At 50.5% G+C, this 14,448-nt stretch overlaps 4 protein-coding genes across 4 annotated transcripts; 2 read left to right on the top strand and 2 right to left on the bottom strand.

Moving 5' to 3' along the window:
• Positions 1–407: 407 nt before the first annotated feature.
• Positions 408–2,488, bottom strand: NCU02168 (PQ loop repeat protein). The gene is made up of 5 exons (XM_959434.3): positions 2,122–2,488; positions 1,908–1,939; positions 1,598–1,816; positions 1,420–1,510; positions 408–1,343 (listed from the first exon to the last, which is right to left on the bottom strand). The coding sequence occupies exons 1-5, from the start codon at positions 2,146–2,148 to the stop codon at positions 684–686; spliced, it is 1,029 nt and encodes a 342-aa protein (XP_964527.3). The 5' UTR covers positions 2,149–2,488; the 3' UTR covers positions 408–683.
• Positions 2,489–3,366: 878 nt separating this feature from the next.
• NCU02169 (hypothetical protein) lies at positions 3,367–4,936 on the top strand. Its single transcript, XM_959435.2, has 5 exons — positions 3,367–3,698; positions 3,800–3,977; positions 4,050–4,095; positions 4,160–4,265; positions 4,342–4,936. Exons 1-5 carry the CDS (start codon positions 3,464–3,466, stop codon positions 4,521–4,523), a joined length of 747 nt encoding a protein of 248 aa, XP_964528.1. The 5' UTR covers positions 3,367–3,463; the 3' UTR covers positions 4,524–4,936.
• A 7-nt stretch (positions 4,937–4,943) lies between these two features.
• On the top strand, positions 4,944–7,676 carry NCU02170 (hypothetical protein). The gene is made up of 2 exons (XM_959436.3): positions 4,944–5,320; positions 5,387–7,676. The coding sequence occupies exons 1-2, from the start codon at positions 5,177–5,179 to the stop codon at positions 7,418–7,420; spliced, it is 2,178 nt and encodes a 725-aa protein (XP_964529.1). The 5' UTR covers positions 4,944–5,176; the 3' UTR covers positions 7,421–7,676.
• Positions 7,677–11,482: 3,806 nt separating this feature from the next.
• On the bottom strand, positions 11,483–13,058 carry NCU02171 (hypothetical protein; the record flags this gene model as incomplete). Its single annotated transcript, XM_959437.3, has 5 exons — positions 11,483–11,817; positions 12,261–12,305; positions 12,366–12,423; positions 12,573–12,665; positions 12,906–13,058. 5 exons carry the CDS (start codon positions 13,056–13,058, stop codon positions 11,504–11,506), a joined length of 663 nt encoding a protein of 220 aa, XP_964530.3. The 3' UTR covers positions 11,483–11,503.
• Positions 13,059–14,448: the final 1,390 nt, after the last annotated feature.

Genomic DNA, 14,448 nt, shown 5'->3' with positions numbered 1-14,448 from the left:
TTTCAGATCTCGAGATCTTATCAGCTCGAATCCCCGCCTCCATTTTCCAACTGAACCTGGAAGCTGCCGAGGGTAACTGGTCGCATCTATCAACCCGAGCCGTTTTCATTGTTTGCTTTCATCGTTCAGGTCACGGTTATTTCCTTTTTCCTTCTTTTTGACATTTGCATTGGAGGTTGTCTGACGTTTTGAGCCGCCTTCGTTTCTTTCCTTGTATTTTCTTGTTCCGCCATCATTAGGGAGGGCAAATTGGTGTTCACCTCCTGCATTCCCTGGTTACGATACCCTCACATCTGATCGATGTCTTTCATGTGCTTATTTACTTGTTAAAAAATATGGAAGAATAAATCCCCAGACGGGATACATTCGAACACGGCTGTTGGTAGAACAATGAAAACAATTAGCTACTTGGATTCTATTACTATCTGCTAGCCGTCAGCGGCTTCCATTCCTCATATATCCTCGTTCCTACTTTCATTTTTCATGTTCAACCAGCTGATGTGTCCCTGGCTATCATGCGTTCACTCGCACAGCCTTCGTATCCCGTAGCGAAGTTCCAGCCATGGTATCATATCCAAACCCGAAACCAAAACCAACTATTCCAGTTCTCTTTTGTTGTTCCTCAACATCCAGCTTCGTTTCTGTATATCCTCATCAGGCATCCATCCATCACGCCGTCCCCTTCAGGCCCTGTCTACCGCCCTGTTCTCCCCATCCACCATGGTAGGCGTACTTGCATCTGTATCCTCCGCGTTCCCGTTTTGATTTTGTGCCTCAGCCATCGCCATCTTACTGTCCAAAGCCCCATCACGTTGCTGTTCCACAGCATCAGCAGCAGAATTACTGACATCCTGCTTTTCCAAGTCCCTTTGCTCAATCTCCACTTCACCCTCCTCCTCTTCCCTCTTCTTGTCCTTCCTCGCCCAAAACTTCAACCTCCCCAAATCCAAATCCCTCTCTGCCCACTTCCAACTCTCTCCCCGCTTCTCATACTCGCCCAACAAATCGTCAAAAGTCTTGCCGTCCTTTTTGAGTTGCTTCCTTATGCTTCTCGTCCTCACCAGCCAAATCAAGTGCGACGCAAAGATGCCTAGCTCGAGGAAGGCGCAAATGATGTAGAGCACACCACCCAGGACGTCAAACGTATTTTGCGTCACTACGGCCATGAGGGAGAAGAAGGCTCCTGACCAGTCCATCGACAGAAAGATCCAGTTGATGCCGACGACTCGACCGTGCCGCTTGTACATTTCTCCGTAGGGAGGCAGGAGGCCGGCGGCGAGGAGGATGGCGGCTATGATGCCGATAACTCGGACGGGGGTTTCGTTGCCTTCTTCGTAAAGGGGCTTTTGCGTTTTGTTTTAGTCATTTTCGGTTTTTGAATAGGAGGATAAAGGAAGGGAAGGGAAAGGAATAACTCACCCGTAGTGTCAAGATCAGGGCAGCCTCAACACCGGCAAACACGCAAGCTACAATCAAGGCTAGGAGAGTAGCTTTCCAGGTTGGCCATTTTCTGTTTGTGCCTTGTCAGTATCTGTCTCCATCTCACCAACTTAACGCCAACATCACAGAAGGAAGATCGGAAGAGAAAAAGACTTACGATCCATATATCAAAATCTGCGCCCAACCAACTAAACAAAGCGTCATGAATGCCTGTGGCTGCACCTGGATGGGTACATTAAAGTTCTGGGCTATCGCGTACACCCCGAACGGAACGCCGCACAGCGCCCAGAGGAACATCATGGTTCCCGGGAGGCCGGTTGTGCTTTTGGTGCGGTAGTTGGTCCATATTTGTGGGATGAGCTGGACACACCAGAAGCTGGAGAAAATGTGGCATGGTTAGTCAGTTACGAACTGTTCCGGATGAAAAGATAGGTAGAACGGAGGTTTGGTTTCTGGGGGAGGCTTACACAGTTCCTATCGTCCCAAGTACATTGGCGGCCTGTGATATTGCCCGTCAGTATCACCATCACAATCAATTGAGGCTGTACAGGCAATGTGCCGTTATCAAGATGCCATGATACCAACCGATGGTTCAGATGGCAATGGGTAACGGTAACCGTGGGGTAGCAGGCAGGTAACACAACGAAGCCTTGCCAAACGGCGGGGAGCGGGATGACGTACAACTGGGATTTCTGTTTGAGGCGCCATGGATGTCTTGAGTAACCTTTCTTTTAATTACTTAATTTGGTGTTGTCTTTATTGTCCGCAACGGTGCTGATGATGAAAACTCATCAATCTCCCGAGGTACAGCTGTGTAGTAGGTAGGTAGATATGTATTCGTTCGCGATCAAGACTTGCGGTCTGATAAGTAAAGTAATGACAAGTAAAAATTAGGACGACAGTGATGATGTGCTCGTCTATCAACAGTGTGCATCAATGGCGACATGCATGGAGATGCAGAAATATAAAACCAAAAGAGGAAAAAAGAAGAAAATTCCCGGAATGGGATGCCGAAAAAGCGCCCGCCTTGGACCGAGGTGAGGTGTGCTAGGAGGATGAAAACATCGATGTACACTACGACGCCTCAGATTCATCCCAAGTTCAGTCAAGCGGCGAATAGCTATTCCAGCCTTCAACGAAGCAGATGCACGCACACTACGACGGCCCAGAACGCGATGAAACGTTCAGCGGTTCTTTGCTTTGTTTGTCAAAGCGGCTGCCAATTCTGGTTAGAGAACCGCAGTGGAGAAAAAAGGTACACTACAGAACTTAAGAAGAGCACTGACGATGCAGGGGATGGCCCGAATAGGAGTCCAGACCACGGTTACTTCATGACTTGGGACGGCGAACTATTCTCTGTTCTAGATGTCTACATAGAATGTGCCTTGAGCATAGGTCGATAGTGGAAACAGAAACTGGTATTTTGACTATGGTGTTTTGAGGTTGCTTACCAGATAGAGGTACCTATACTTGGATGACAACATCCATTGAACTCGTTTCAGTTAACGACTGGCCTGAGGTGCCCGGGCCCTGAACTGAAGAATCAGCGCAGATTCTTTACAGCGACAAGCCCGCAAACTCAGCCGCTACGAAAAGTCTGGCACTGTAGCAGACTGTACAACTTGCGCTAAAATGATCGCCGCGGCTCCGCTGTAAGCTTAACGTCACAGTGTGTTGTTTGCCGCCAAGACATTGCACACTGTCTACTCCAGAAATTTTCGGCGGCCGGGCAGCTTCAGGAACCTTCATTCAAGATCTTCCAATCGATAACGAGACTTCAAGTTGAACCAGACAACGACGGGAAATATTCACCAGACGAAATAATATTGTCAAAGCGCAAGCTGAATCTTCATTGAAGCCATCAATCTCCATAAACTTGGCATTGTGCTTCTATCTCCATTGGCCACCACCACCACCACCCACATCAGCACCATCAACACCTGCCTGCCCATCAGTGCCTACGACATTGTGACAAAGCACCATTCACCTTCTTCCAGCAAACAAACAGACAAAAGGAACAGTCATGGCCACCGAAATGATCAACAGGAAAAGAAAGGCCGACGACGAGGGCGGCGCCAAGAAGAAGAAGAGATCCAAGAAGGCGCGCGAGGACGAAGGTGACCTCGACGTCGAGGCAGGTTTGAATAGGGCATTTGAGCGCATGGACGGCCAGCTCCTGGCCGATCACATTGCTCAGAAGGTGACACGGTTCGGGACCGATCTCAGCTCCGTCGAGCTTTCGGATCTCTACATTTCAGGTGAGTGCCAACCAAGAAATTCTTGAACAAGGGGAAAGAAGGAAAGGAAAGGAAAGTATCATGAGTGAGTGAGAACCTTGGTGTTGACATGTGATGTACAGCAAACGCGATCAAGGACACCACTTCCTTCCAAAAGCCCCGAAACAAGGACAACCTGCCAGACTTCCTGGAGGAGTTTTCGGAGAATCCTGCCAAGTTGTCCGAGGCGCCCAAGTCGAACGGGTCACCGCACACACTGGTCGTGGCGGGCGCGGGTCTGCGCGCTGCGGATTTGGTCAGGTATGTTCAGTCTGGTGATGGGTTCCATAGTCTTTTCGTGGATTTGACTTGCGCTAACACGATGACTGCCAGATCATTGAGGAAGTTTCAGACAAAGGGCAACTCGGTCGCCAAGCTGGTAAGTCGCGGTGACGATGTGATGGAAGGAAGCAGGACGAGTTGCTGACAAAGTCCTTTGACAGTTCGCCAAGCACTTCAAGGTCGAGGAACAGGTCTCCTTCCTCAAGAAGAGCCGCACGGGAATTGCCGTGGGTACTCCTCAGCGCCTGATTGATCTGATTGAAAATGGTACGATAGCTATCCCGGCCTTGCCGGTGCCCAGACCATGCGCTTTCTCTCAGTTTTTGCTAACTCATTCGACCAGAGTCGTTGTCTCTTGACAGCCTGAAGAGGATCGTTGTGGACGCTTCCCACATCGATCAGAAGAAGCGGGGCATCGCTGATATGAGGGAGACGATGATGCCATTGATCAAGCTCCTCACGAGGAAGGAGCTTCAGGACCGCTACTCGGCGGAGGAGAAGCATGTGGACTTGATCTTTTACTGAACACAGGGGCAGGTACTCCTTCACTTCAGTTTCTCTCCTAATGATACCTACCTACTCGCTTGTCGCATATGGACTTTCCACACCACACATTCGAGGACCGAATCAAGAAGCAGACTCCAAGTGACTCTGCTTTGTGTTCAACCTAGGACTTTCTGCTGATTTCCCTTTTTCAGCAAAAGTGTACCGTGCTCGACATCTCAACTGCCTCACTTGCTCCGTTCTGCTCCTTCCCCGATGGCGTTGTCCACCACGCCATGGCACCATGGCCATCATGGTTCTTACCATTCTGCACTCCTCGTTGCCCACCTCCCTGCTCATCATCAATCAGCTGCCAAAGCCATGAGACCGGGTACTTAAACCCATCCTCCTCCTACTCTCAGATTCTTCCTCTCTTCTCTTCTTCAGAACAGCACACTCTTTTCCCCTCTCTTTTTGGATTAGGTATCCCAACTTCTTTCAATCATTCCTCTTCTTTTTTGGAGATCATACTTGAATTGCAGTCAGCTATCAGCTCTCAATCAACAACTATCGACTCCTCTTTTTTGTGTTCTTCCTTTTCGAGACACCACCACAGAGCCTCAACACACCACACGATCGACGAACGGCTTTTCGAGATATCAGCTCTCTGAAACAGCTCACGACTACTCTTCACGATGAAGTCTTCCCTCTTGGTGCTCACGCCCGCCACGGCGGCTCTCGCTTTTCCCGACTGTGGTCAGCCATGCATTGCTCCCGCGCTCGACTCGTCCGGATGCGCCACGCTTGCGTGCCTCTGTGAGAGGACTCATGAGCTCCAGGTCAGTTTCCCTTGATCTCTTCCATCATTTGGTTTGTAGCTCTCGACTAACTTGGCCCTCCCACAGACCATGTTCGAGTGTTTCATGGCCAATTGCAACGCCCAAGAGTACCACCCTGCCATCACGCGCATCTCCAATGACTGCATAAATCACGGCCCGGCTCAGTATGCTGTCCCGATGAGCTACATTTCTGGCTCTACCAAGATTGCCTCTCCCTCTGTTGACCGCATGCCCTATTCGCTCAACCCAACTCTGCACCTTTTCACTACCAATCCCACCTCCATCAAGGAGAATTGCCCTGACGGCAGTGGAAATGGCAACGGCAATGGTGGTTCCGGTCTCGGTGCCGGCGGCCTGCCTCCCAGTTTCCCCTTTGGACCTGCAGGAAGCGGCGCTGGTGCTTACGGCAATGGAGCTGGGAATGGCGCTGGCAATGGCGGAAATGGTGGCAACGGCAATGGTGGCAATGGTGCTGGCTCTGGTCTTGGAGGCTTTGGTGCCGGAGCTGGGGCTTATGGCAACGGTGCTGGCAATGGCGCTGGCAATGGAGCTGGCAATGGAGCTGGCAATGGAGCTGGCAATGGAGCTGGCAATGGTTTCGGAGGCAATGGAAACAGTGATCTCGGCAACAGTGCTGGCAATGGAGCTGGCAACGGTCTCGGAGTCAATGGCATCGGCGGTCTCGGCAACAGTGCTGGCGGCCTGGGTGATGGTTCTGGTGCTTATGGCAATGGTGCTGGTGCTGGCAATGGTGCAGGAAACGGCGGCCTGGGCAATGGTTCTGGCAACGGTCTCGGAAATGGCGGTAGTGGTGCGAACAATGGCAATGGAGGCATGGGAGACTGCAGTGGCATGGGCGGAGGTGCCGGAGGTCCCGGTGGCGGTGCTGGAGGTCTGGGCAATGGTGCCAGCGGTCCCGGCAATGGTGTTGGAGGCCTCGGTAATGGCGCCGGCGGTCTTGGCTACAGCTCCGGAGGTCCGGGCGGCGGTACCAGCAATGGCAACGGCAACATTGGTGCCAGCAACAATAACGGCAACAGCGCTGGTAACGGTAACAATAACGGAAACGGGTCAGGCAATGGCAACGGCGCTGGCAGCGGTGCACCATGCCCTGATGGTAACGGCAACGGCAATGGAAATGGAAACGGAAACGGAAATGGCAACAATGGCGCTGGCAATGGAGGCAATGGAGGCAATGGGAACGGAAATGGTGGCAACGGCAGCAACGGCGGTGGTGGCGCTGGCGGCCCTCTCCCTTCACCCGCTCAAATGCAAGGTCCCCTCGTCCAAACTATCTTTGTGATTGGAACTCCAAGCCCCGAAGCCATTGTCCCGGGATCCGGAGCTGGAAACGGCGGCGGTAATGGAAATGGTAATGGCAGTGGCAGCGGCAACAGCAATGGATCTGGTGCTGGCAATGGGAATGGAGGCAACGGTAGCGGCAACGGCAACGGCGCTGGCAATGGTGGTAACGGCGGCAATGGAAATGGAAATGGCAACGACGCTGGCGCTGGCAACGGAGGCGCTCCAGCACCTACCCCTTGTCCCACAGGTTCCGGTCCCTCATCATTCCTCGTCCTCACCATCACCGTCCCTCAGCCTGCGCGAGTTGTGGAGAAGAAGCAATATTGGAACGCCAACGTCATGGCCTATGGTGGTCCCGATGATGGTGCTGGTGCCGCACCGGGCAGCGGCGGCTCAGGAGTAGCACCAGGCAACGGCAACGGCGGCTCTGGATCAGCGCCCGGCAGTGGAGGCTCCGGAGTGGCGCCTGGTAATGGCAACGGCGGTTCGGGTGTAGCACCTGGCAATGGCGGCATGGGACCAGGCAATGGAGGCTCTGGAGTGGCTCCTGGGAACGGCAATGGTGGTTCAGGATCAGCGCCAGGAAACGGCGGCTCTGGATCAGCGCCCGGCAGTGGAGGCTCCGGAGTTGCGCCCGGTAATGGCAATGGAGGATCGGGCGTAGCACCAGCAAACGGCGCGCCTCCAGCACAGGTCACCCATTCTCTGGCTGACACCAACACGCCTTCTGTCGGTCTTCTGCTCATTCCTGTCACGGTCATGATCGGCTGGGGATCTCTTCTTCTCTTCGTCTAGGGTGAACATGGCTATAATTTCCTTTCTTATGTCTGATGGACCATAGTATCTCATGTTATGGGAGTGCAAAGAGACTATAGCGGTTATTGGAGGGTCATGTTGATATTATCTGAGTAGAAAGATTAGCATTATTGAGGGACCAACGGATTCGGGCACTTGTAAGATATTTGATTTGAGAAACACGAGGGGCTGACTAGACTAATCAATCGTGTTCCTTCAACTTTAAGTCTGACATCGTGATGTCCTAGTTCTTCATGCCTTTGACTAGGCATGTTCTCTTCGTGTCCTGCAAATGGCTTTGCCCCATCACCGGATTTTACTGAACAAAAGGGTGGAGAATGTGTGTCTTCGTATTAGCTAGTCTTAGATTCTTCTGCTCCCAGTTGTTCGGAGTTTGCACGCGACTGGCAACTACGGTAGTCACAGGGGAACCCACAAGAGTTAAATGACCTGCGTTAAACATGCACTATTGCTGGACGTCTTGTCCATGTCGAGAGTTCACCAAGATCTCATTTCATCTAGCTCATTTGATTTCATGCACTACTTTTGTTCCGTTCCCCGCAGCTCAGAGTCTGAGATATACTATGTACAACTTCCCTTCTGCCCATTGCGGGGTGAACCTCGCTACCTTGTATGGATCAATATCACCGTCGGCATCTTCCAAGTGGGGAAAGGTATGGGACGGGACAAGGTGAGCGAGTGTTGAAGGTGAAGCCGGGTGAAGCGTAGGCTGGGCTTGTGTATGTGGCTTGATTGAGATTGCACGTCTAGCCGGTACCGAGGAGTTCCGCGCCGCCGATAGTAGGATGGGTGAGGTGATAAATTGCAGGGCTGGAAAAGGCTAAAGCAAGGAAGGAAATACAGGCAAACAGTATAGGTGTGAAGCTTAAAGAGTAAAGAGATGAAATGGAAATATGGAGAAAGAAAGAGGTTGGAGAATATCAACCGAAGCCGACTAAGGGTATCAACGTAAAACCGAGAGTATTATCAAGATAGGTAGTAGCCAGCTACTTGCTCACTTCCTCTTTGATATTTCCCCTAACAAGTGACGAAAACTATGTACATTAACTGAATCAAGGGCATTCAGCGGTAGTGGCATGTCAGGTTATGGGGCCGTCACTACATTTGTTATCTGGCTACCTATCTCGTTATGGTGGTTCACGATTCACTTGGGGGTTGCGTACCTTACTTGATAGAGCTGTCTACCCAGCTTGAGGATGGAGGTCGAGGTGAAATAGCTTAGCTTAATCAAGGTAATGTCGTTCTGTGAATGTGTATCGAGATGAGATGAAATCGAGATTTAAAAGGTCTGCTCTCGGGGTTTTCGGTACTATGCCGTGGTGATGAAGGTGATGGTGATGGTGGTGGTGGTGGTGGTGGTGGTGGTGGTGTTAATCGATGATCGGAAGGACGTGCGAGAAAGAAAAAAAAAAAAAGTGGGAAAGAAGAAGCAAGAAAGAGTAGAAGGAAGAGGAGGAGGAGGAGGAGAAGGAGGAGGAGGAGGAGGAGGAGGAGGCCTGCAGGATGCAATCAATGCATGTACCTACCTACCTCTATGCAATTTTTTTTTTTTTTTAGCTTGCTCGGAAATCGTGGGAATTGGGTATGTAGGTGTGAGAGCGTTAGCTTGTGGTTGAAAGGTTCGATATGGTGGATGTATGTACGTGTGTATGTGTATATGTATGTCAGGAAAAAGGGGGAGAGAGGGAGATGGAGGGAGATGGAGGGAGATGGATGGATGCCACGCGTACATGATGTACTGACTGTACTGCATGAGCATGAGCATGAGCATGAGCATGATACATGTTTGTTCGTGGGTATTTGTCACTGGTTTGCATCTTTAAATCTTCATTCATCTTATTGAGCCTCGGAGGTTGAATGGTAGGTACTATGTAACTCAAATAGGTGACCATACGAGATGCCCGATGCGATTCTTCTCGGGATCGATCAGTCAGTCTATTCAACAGTTCCCTTTCGAATTGAAGATGAGAAAGAGTATCATGGTCGAGGTTTTTTTTTTTTATTTTTTTTTATTATTAACTTGGGTCCCTAATCTCGAGCTACTAGGATTCCTAGTACTGGTGAACCTACATACATACAGCTCACTCACCTACCTGCCTTGCATGTGCAGTTCCGACTGACATCGTACAGGCACATCATCATCAACCATTGTCGCTGTTGCACAACAGCGCAGCGCGCGCGGGAAAGGAAGAAAGCGGGATGGGAGGGGGAACTGTGAAGAGGGTTGAGAGAGCAAAAGCTGGAGCAGAGCAGGTTCATCATGACCTGATGCAAGCAAAGCCTTGAATTTGTTTCTTCTTCTTTTTTTTCCTTGTTACCTTTGATGTAGGTGCCAAGTTTGCGTGTACGTCGTTCGCCATTTTCGTTGCCTTCTATTAGTTAGTTGGTGACACTCGTTCATTTCGGTCAGGAAATGTAACTTTGCAACCAATGTAAAAGAGGTGAGTGGTTCAATGTCATGTGAAGCATGACAGATGGACGCCTGGCTTTTGTAAATGTAACATGTCTTGAAATTTTCTCCGAAAACCTTTGTCTGGAAACCAAACTTTGCAAAGATGGCAACAGACAGCAAGGTGTCGTTAACATTTATTCCCTAGTTCCAATAAGTCAATCGGTTGGATCGAGGTTCCAGTCCGGATCGAGCGGATATATCAAGAAGGCAAGAGAGAAGGAGGAGACATTTCCGTTCTACGTTTCATTTATCATTCTTGTCAAATGTAGTCAAATGTATAGTAACCGCTTGTTATAGGGTTCTAGCAGTCGGGTACGTTAATGTAGCAGATGTGCCTGTTACACTTGCATACATACTTGTACAGCCCTAGACAGGGCCTAGTCGGTGTTGAATTCGATTTCATGTGCAGATTGACACCGTTGACCTGGTATGTTCAGCGTATCGGCTCATGTAGCATGTAATGAATGTATGATACTACCTACCTAATTCTAACGTCAGATCCGTCGATGGTCGTGTTTTCTGGGGTCGGGGACAGGCCGACGGTCATCGATTGTCAGCATTTAGGTAAGGGATGATACGGTAACGGTAGTTGGTCAATATTTCCGAAACCCCATCTTCTACTTTTCCATGCTTGTTTTCTCTTCAAAGTGTGGGCATGGCAGGTGATTTCGAGATTTGGAAGGCCCTCAAAATCGGGGTGCCAGTTTCCTCCAATCTCGGTTTAACATCCGAACTCATCTGCCCTGATTGTGGGACTGTTTCTTCTCCCCCCCCTTTTCCGAACCCTTTGTCTTGTGTTTTCAGTTAGTTGATGGTGATGTCAGACGAACGTTTTATTGTTGTGATTGTTGACAACTTTTCCGATCAGACCAGCAGGGGGGGCTAGGGGCTAAAAACCGGCTTCGGAACAGGTTCATGGCAGAGTCGTGCGGGGAATGGGGATTCGGCATCGATGGATGCAACCAGGACCAGGGCAGACCTACCTGGCCTGCACCATCCAGCTTCACTTTGCTTGTTATGGCGGGTGGAACGTGCCGAACTTACTTGATAGGATGGTTGTTGAACGGTTTTAGCACCTAGAAGGCGCCCAGAATCCTCAGAAGATTCCAGGTTTTGGAGGAAAATAAGTTGGACCCTTTGGAATGGATTGTCGTCGCGACATCCCACTTTCGGCCGTAAAGCCCATGGGGACTCTGGCGTTGCAGTCAACGGCGGAAACAACGGGAACTCTTCTTCTGATCACCGATCCAAGTGCTCCCGCCCAAATGGAAGCGGGAAGAGGATGCGCAGAAATGGAACGCGCTCGACCGGAGTTTTGAGCTTGTTTTCGCAACTTGGCACGCATCACCGGATGTATCACGTTTGTAAATTACATACCGGTAAGTTGATGGAATCTCCGTGTCTTAGCCCGGAAACTTGAACTCTGGCGGTCACGGAAGAAGCTGGAAATCAAAAGGTGAAAAAGGCTTAGAGTGGAAGATCATGATCTGACCGCCAATTCCTCAGTAGTATCATGTCGTCGGCCTCGTGGTTTCGCAGTTCGTGCCATCAGTCTCACGTTAGGTTCATGCACCTGGAGCCGAACTGTCCAATGGTCTTTGTGCCCTTTTTCAACCTTCTTTTGCCCGTGGTTTCGTTTTCCCGCTAGTGCTGCCGGCGATGTCTCCGTCGGTAACAGGATGAAGGTTGACTCGCGCCGGGAAGTTCCTGACTGGGACGATGCGCTCCGCACTTCCACAGGCCACGCGTGTACCGTACACGGGCTCAGACGATAGGTCCAAGAATCTGAGGAGAGGCTGGAGGGAGGTGAGTTTCCAGGGACAGAGCCGGGCACGCTGCGGAGAATATATTCCACCACTGCACGCGATCGAGCCGGAAACTTGACCACCAATCGACCCAACCTCCGTGATTTTGTTTACTCGGTCTGGACACGACGTCGTGTAGTCTCTGTTCGGATGTCGCTGTGTCGGGTCCATGGCTGGAGGAGATAAGTCGCTCGGACTGCCTATCTGAAACATGCATTATCCGGAGATAATCTTTGCTGCTGTTTCTGTTTGTGTTTCTAATTTTTGTGCGAGCTATGCAGGCCAAGAATGGATGTCCCAGTGAAGGATGAAGAGGATGACGTCCTTGTTCGCACACGGGGTTCTGTTTTGGAAAAACAAGAGCCAGAGCCTCATGGGACTTCCACTTCTTCGTGGGAGAATGGGCCAGCGATCTTCGGCCAATTGTGGGGCTGGACAAGGGGAAGCCTAAAATGTTAGCGCGAGTGGAGCCTCCAATTGATTTGCTGGCTGACGGCGCTGTGAACTTTTCCACTTGTGGACGCTGTCGACGCGCCTTCACAAGCAAGTAACACTAGCTTACCAGTCCAACGAGAATTGTGGGCGACGCGATGCCCTATTGCTGCACCTAAGTGCAAATCAAAAGATCGAGACCACAATCCCGTCCACATTCCAAAACTCTGCTAACCACTAGGTGTCGCGCAGTCGCGGTGAAGGTACAGACCATCCGGACGGACCATGTGAGTCTACAAGACACATTCAGGGTGCAGACATGGACTGGAGCAGAAACTGTGAAACCCCCGCCAAGCTGATTCACACAGTGATGGGACATGGAGTAATGCCGGATGCGAATAACGTCAAATTTCAGAGAAATTACCCATCTCCATCAACCCACGCACGCTGCGCGCTTATTCTGGGTGATGGACAAGTGGAAACCGCTGGAGAAAAAAGCGAAAGATGGTGTGCATTGATTGCCCGTGCTGCGCAGCTGTGTAGTGTAATGTAATCGATTGCACTGTTGCAGCAACAGTCCCAAACACGGTTCGATTTCGTCGTCGTCGTCGTCAGTGTACAGACTAGAGTCCACAAGGCGGCGAATTAGGAGAGTGCAAAGGGGGGATCTGCTTTAATCTACATTTGAGCTTGTCACAGAGTTTGGTGTTTTGGTTGCGATTGACATTCTGACATTGAGGTAGAGGTACCTTGAGGTTGAAGTATACATACCTACCCAGCATGTAGTGTAGTGTAGTCTCCGCCTGGGTGTCAATCGAGTCCGCTGAGTAAGAGCCTGAAGCAGATGCTGTCGCCACTCGCGCCCGCGCCGAATCATTCCCATGTGTTCAGTTTCATCTTCAATTTTAGGTATCGATGGTGAAATCATGTGTGCATGGCATTCTGGATGGGGTCATCATGCTGGCCCAGGCCTTGGATTGAAAACAGCACTCTTCATTGTACGGGAAGCACCACGCCCTTTCGCATTGGTCGGTTGTCCGCAGTGCGCCCAAGTCTTGTTCTGCGATTGAGATATCATGGCTTTTTTTTCGGGTGCTGCAAATTGTCAAAGCTCCCCGTCGCAGCATTTATCCCGCCCTGTCGCCCGGTTCCTCTCGCACATTCATGACGGGAGAGAGAAGAGAGAGAGAGTGTGTGTATGTGTGCTGTGGAAGGAGCCTCCTTCTGTGCCACCCCAAAGAAAGCAACAGCCGGCCTTTTCATCAAGTGGAAGAACGGGACATTGCAAATATCATGAACGAAACAACACCACCGCAAGACATCAGGGCGTAGATGTTTGGGTTCATCCTGACCCAATAACCACACACTCCACGCCGTCAACTGCTGTTATTTCGTACTTTCTCCTTTCAGTTGTTATCCAAATGGATCGTGGCGGTGAAATGGCACGCAACAAGACGATTGACTGCCGATGAACCGCAAGAAATGGAAGGATGTGACGAGCACCAAGACTTCTTTATGAAGAAAATCTCATGTCGCGCCTGATTTCTTTGCAGATTTGGATGCTCGTACATACAGAATGCTGGGGTACATTGACAAGCACACACAGGCACATGGGGCAGGTACCTTGTCGGCGGGACATCAGACGACGGGAGTCCACCGATTCAGGCTACAGTGCGCCGGACTCTCATCAAGAGCCCCGAACGGAAAGTATAGCAACCGCGTGGTTTATATGTAAGGGTACCTACGTGAGTAGCCTAGAGGTGTGAAATGAATGCTGCTCTTGGCAATTCTCGCTTCAGTGACGCACTTTCTCCGGTTTGGCATGCAGATCCGACAACTTGGAAGATGCGCCCATCAAAAAGGGTGCTCTCACTGAAATGGCAGCCCATCATCCCAGACAAAAGACCTATCCGATATCCACCAGATTGGCCCTTTGCAATTTTCAGGTTTTGACCGATACGGCACAAGTAAATTTCGGAAAAGAAGGGAAGAGTTTCTGTGTGTGGTGTACTATGTACATTCATGTTGCTGATCCGAGGTCAGAGAACTTCCCTTGTCTTTGATCACAGTGGTGTAGCTAGGTAGTAGGTACCTCTAGTCAACGCAGCGTAGAGGTACCCGACCTTTGGTTCTTGCCGTGAGCCGAATGCTGTGCGGCTCTTCACGGAAGCTGAAGTGTTTGTGGGCGTCACTGAGAAGGCGATCTGATAGAAGCCAAGACTGCTGAAAAGTCGCTTTCGGCTTTCTATTTGTCTTTGTTCTTTCCGTGTTTGTCATATCTGCCCTGTTCCAAGAGTTCCAACCTCCCGTTTGGAGTC

The sequence above is a fragment of the Neurospora crassa genome, linkage group I (assembly GCF_000182925.2).
Source record: "Neurospora crassa OR74A linkage group I, whole genome shotgun sequence".
NCBI lineage: Eukaryota > Fungi > Ascomycota > Sordariomycetes > Sordariales > Sordariaceae > Neurospora > Neurospora crassa.
Note: the sequence above shows the minus strand (reverse complement) of the source record. Positions and strands in the feature narration are given on the sequence as shown.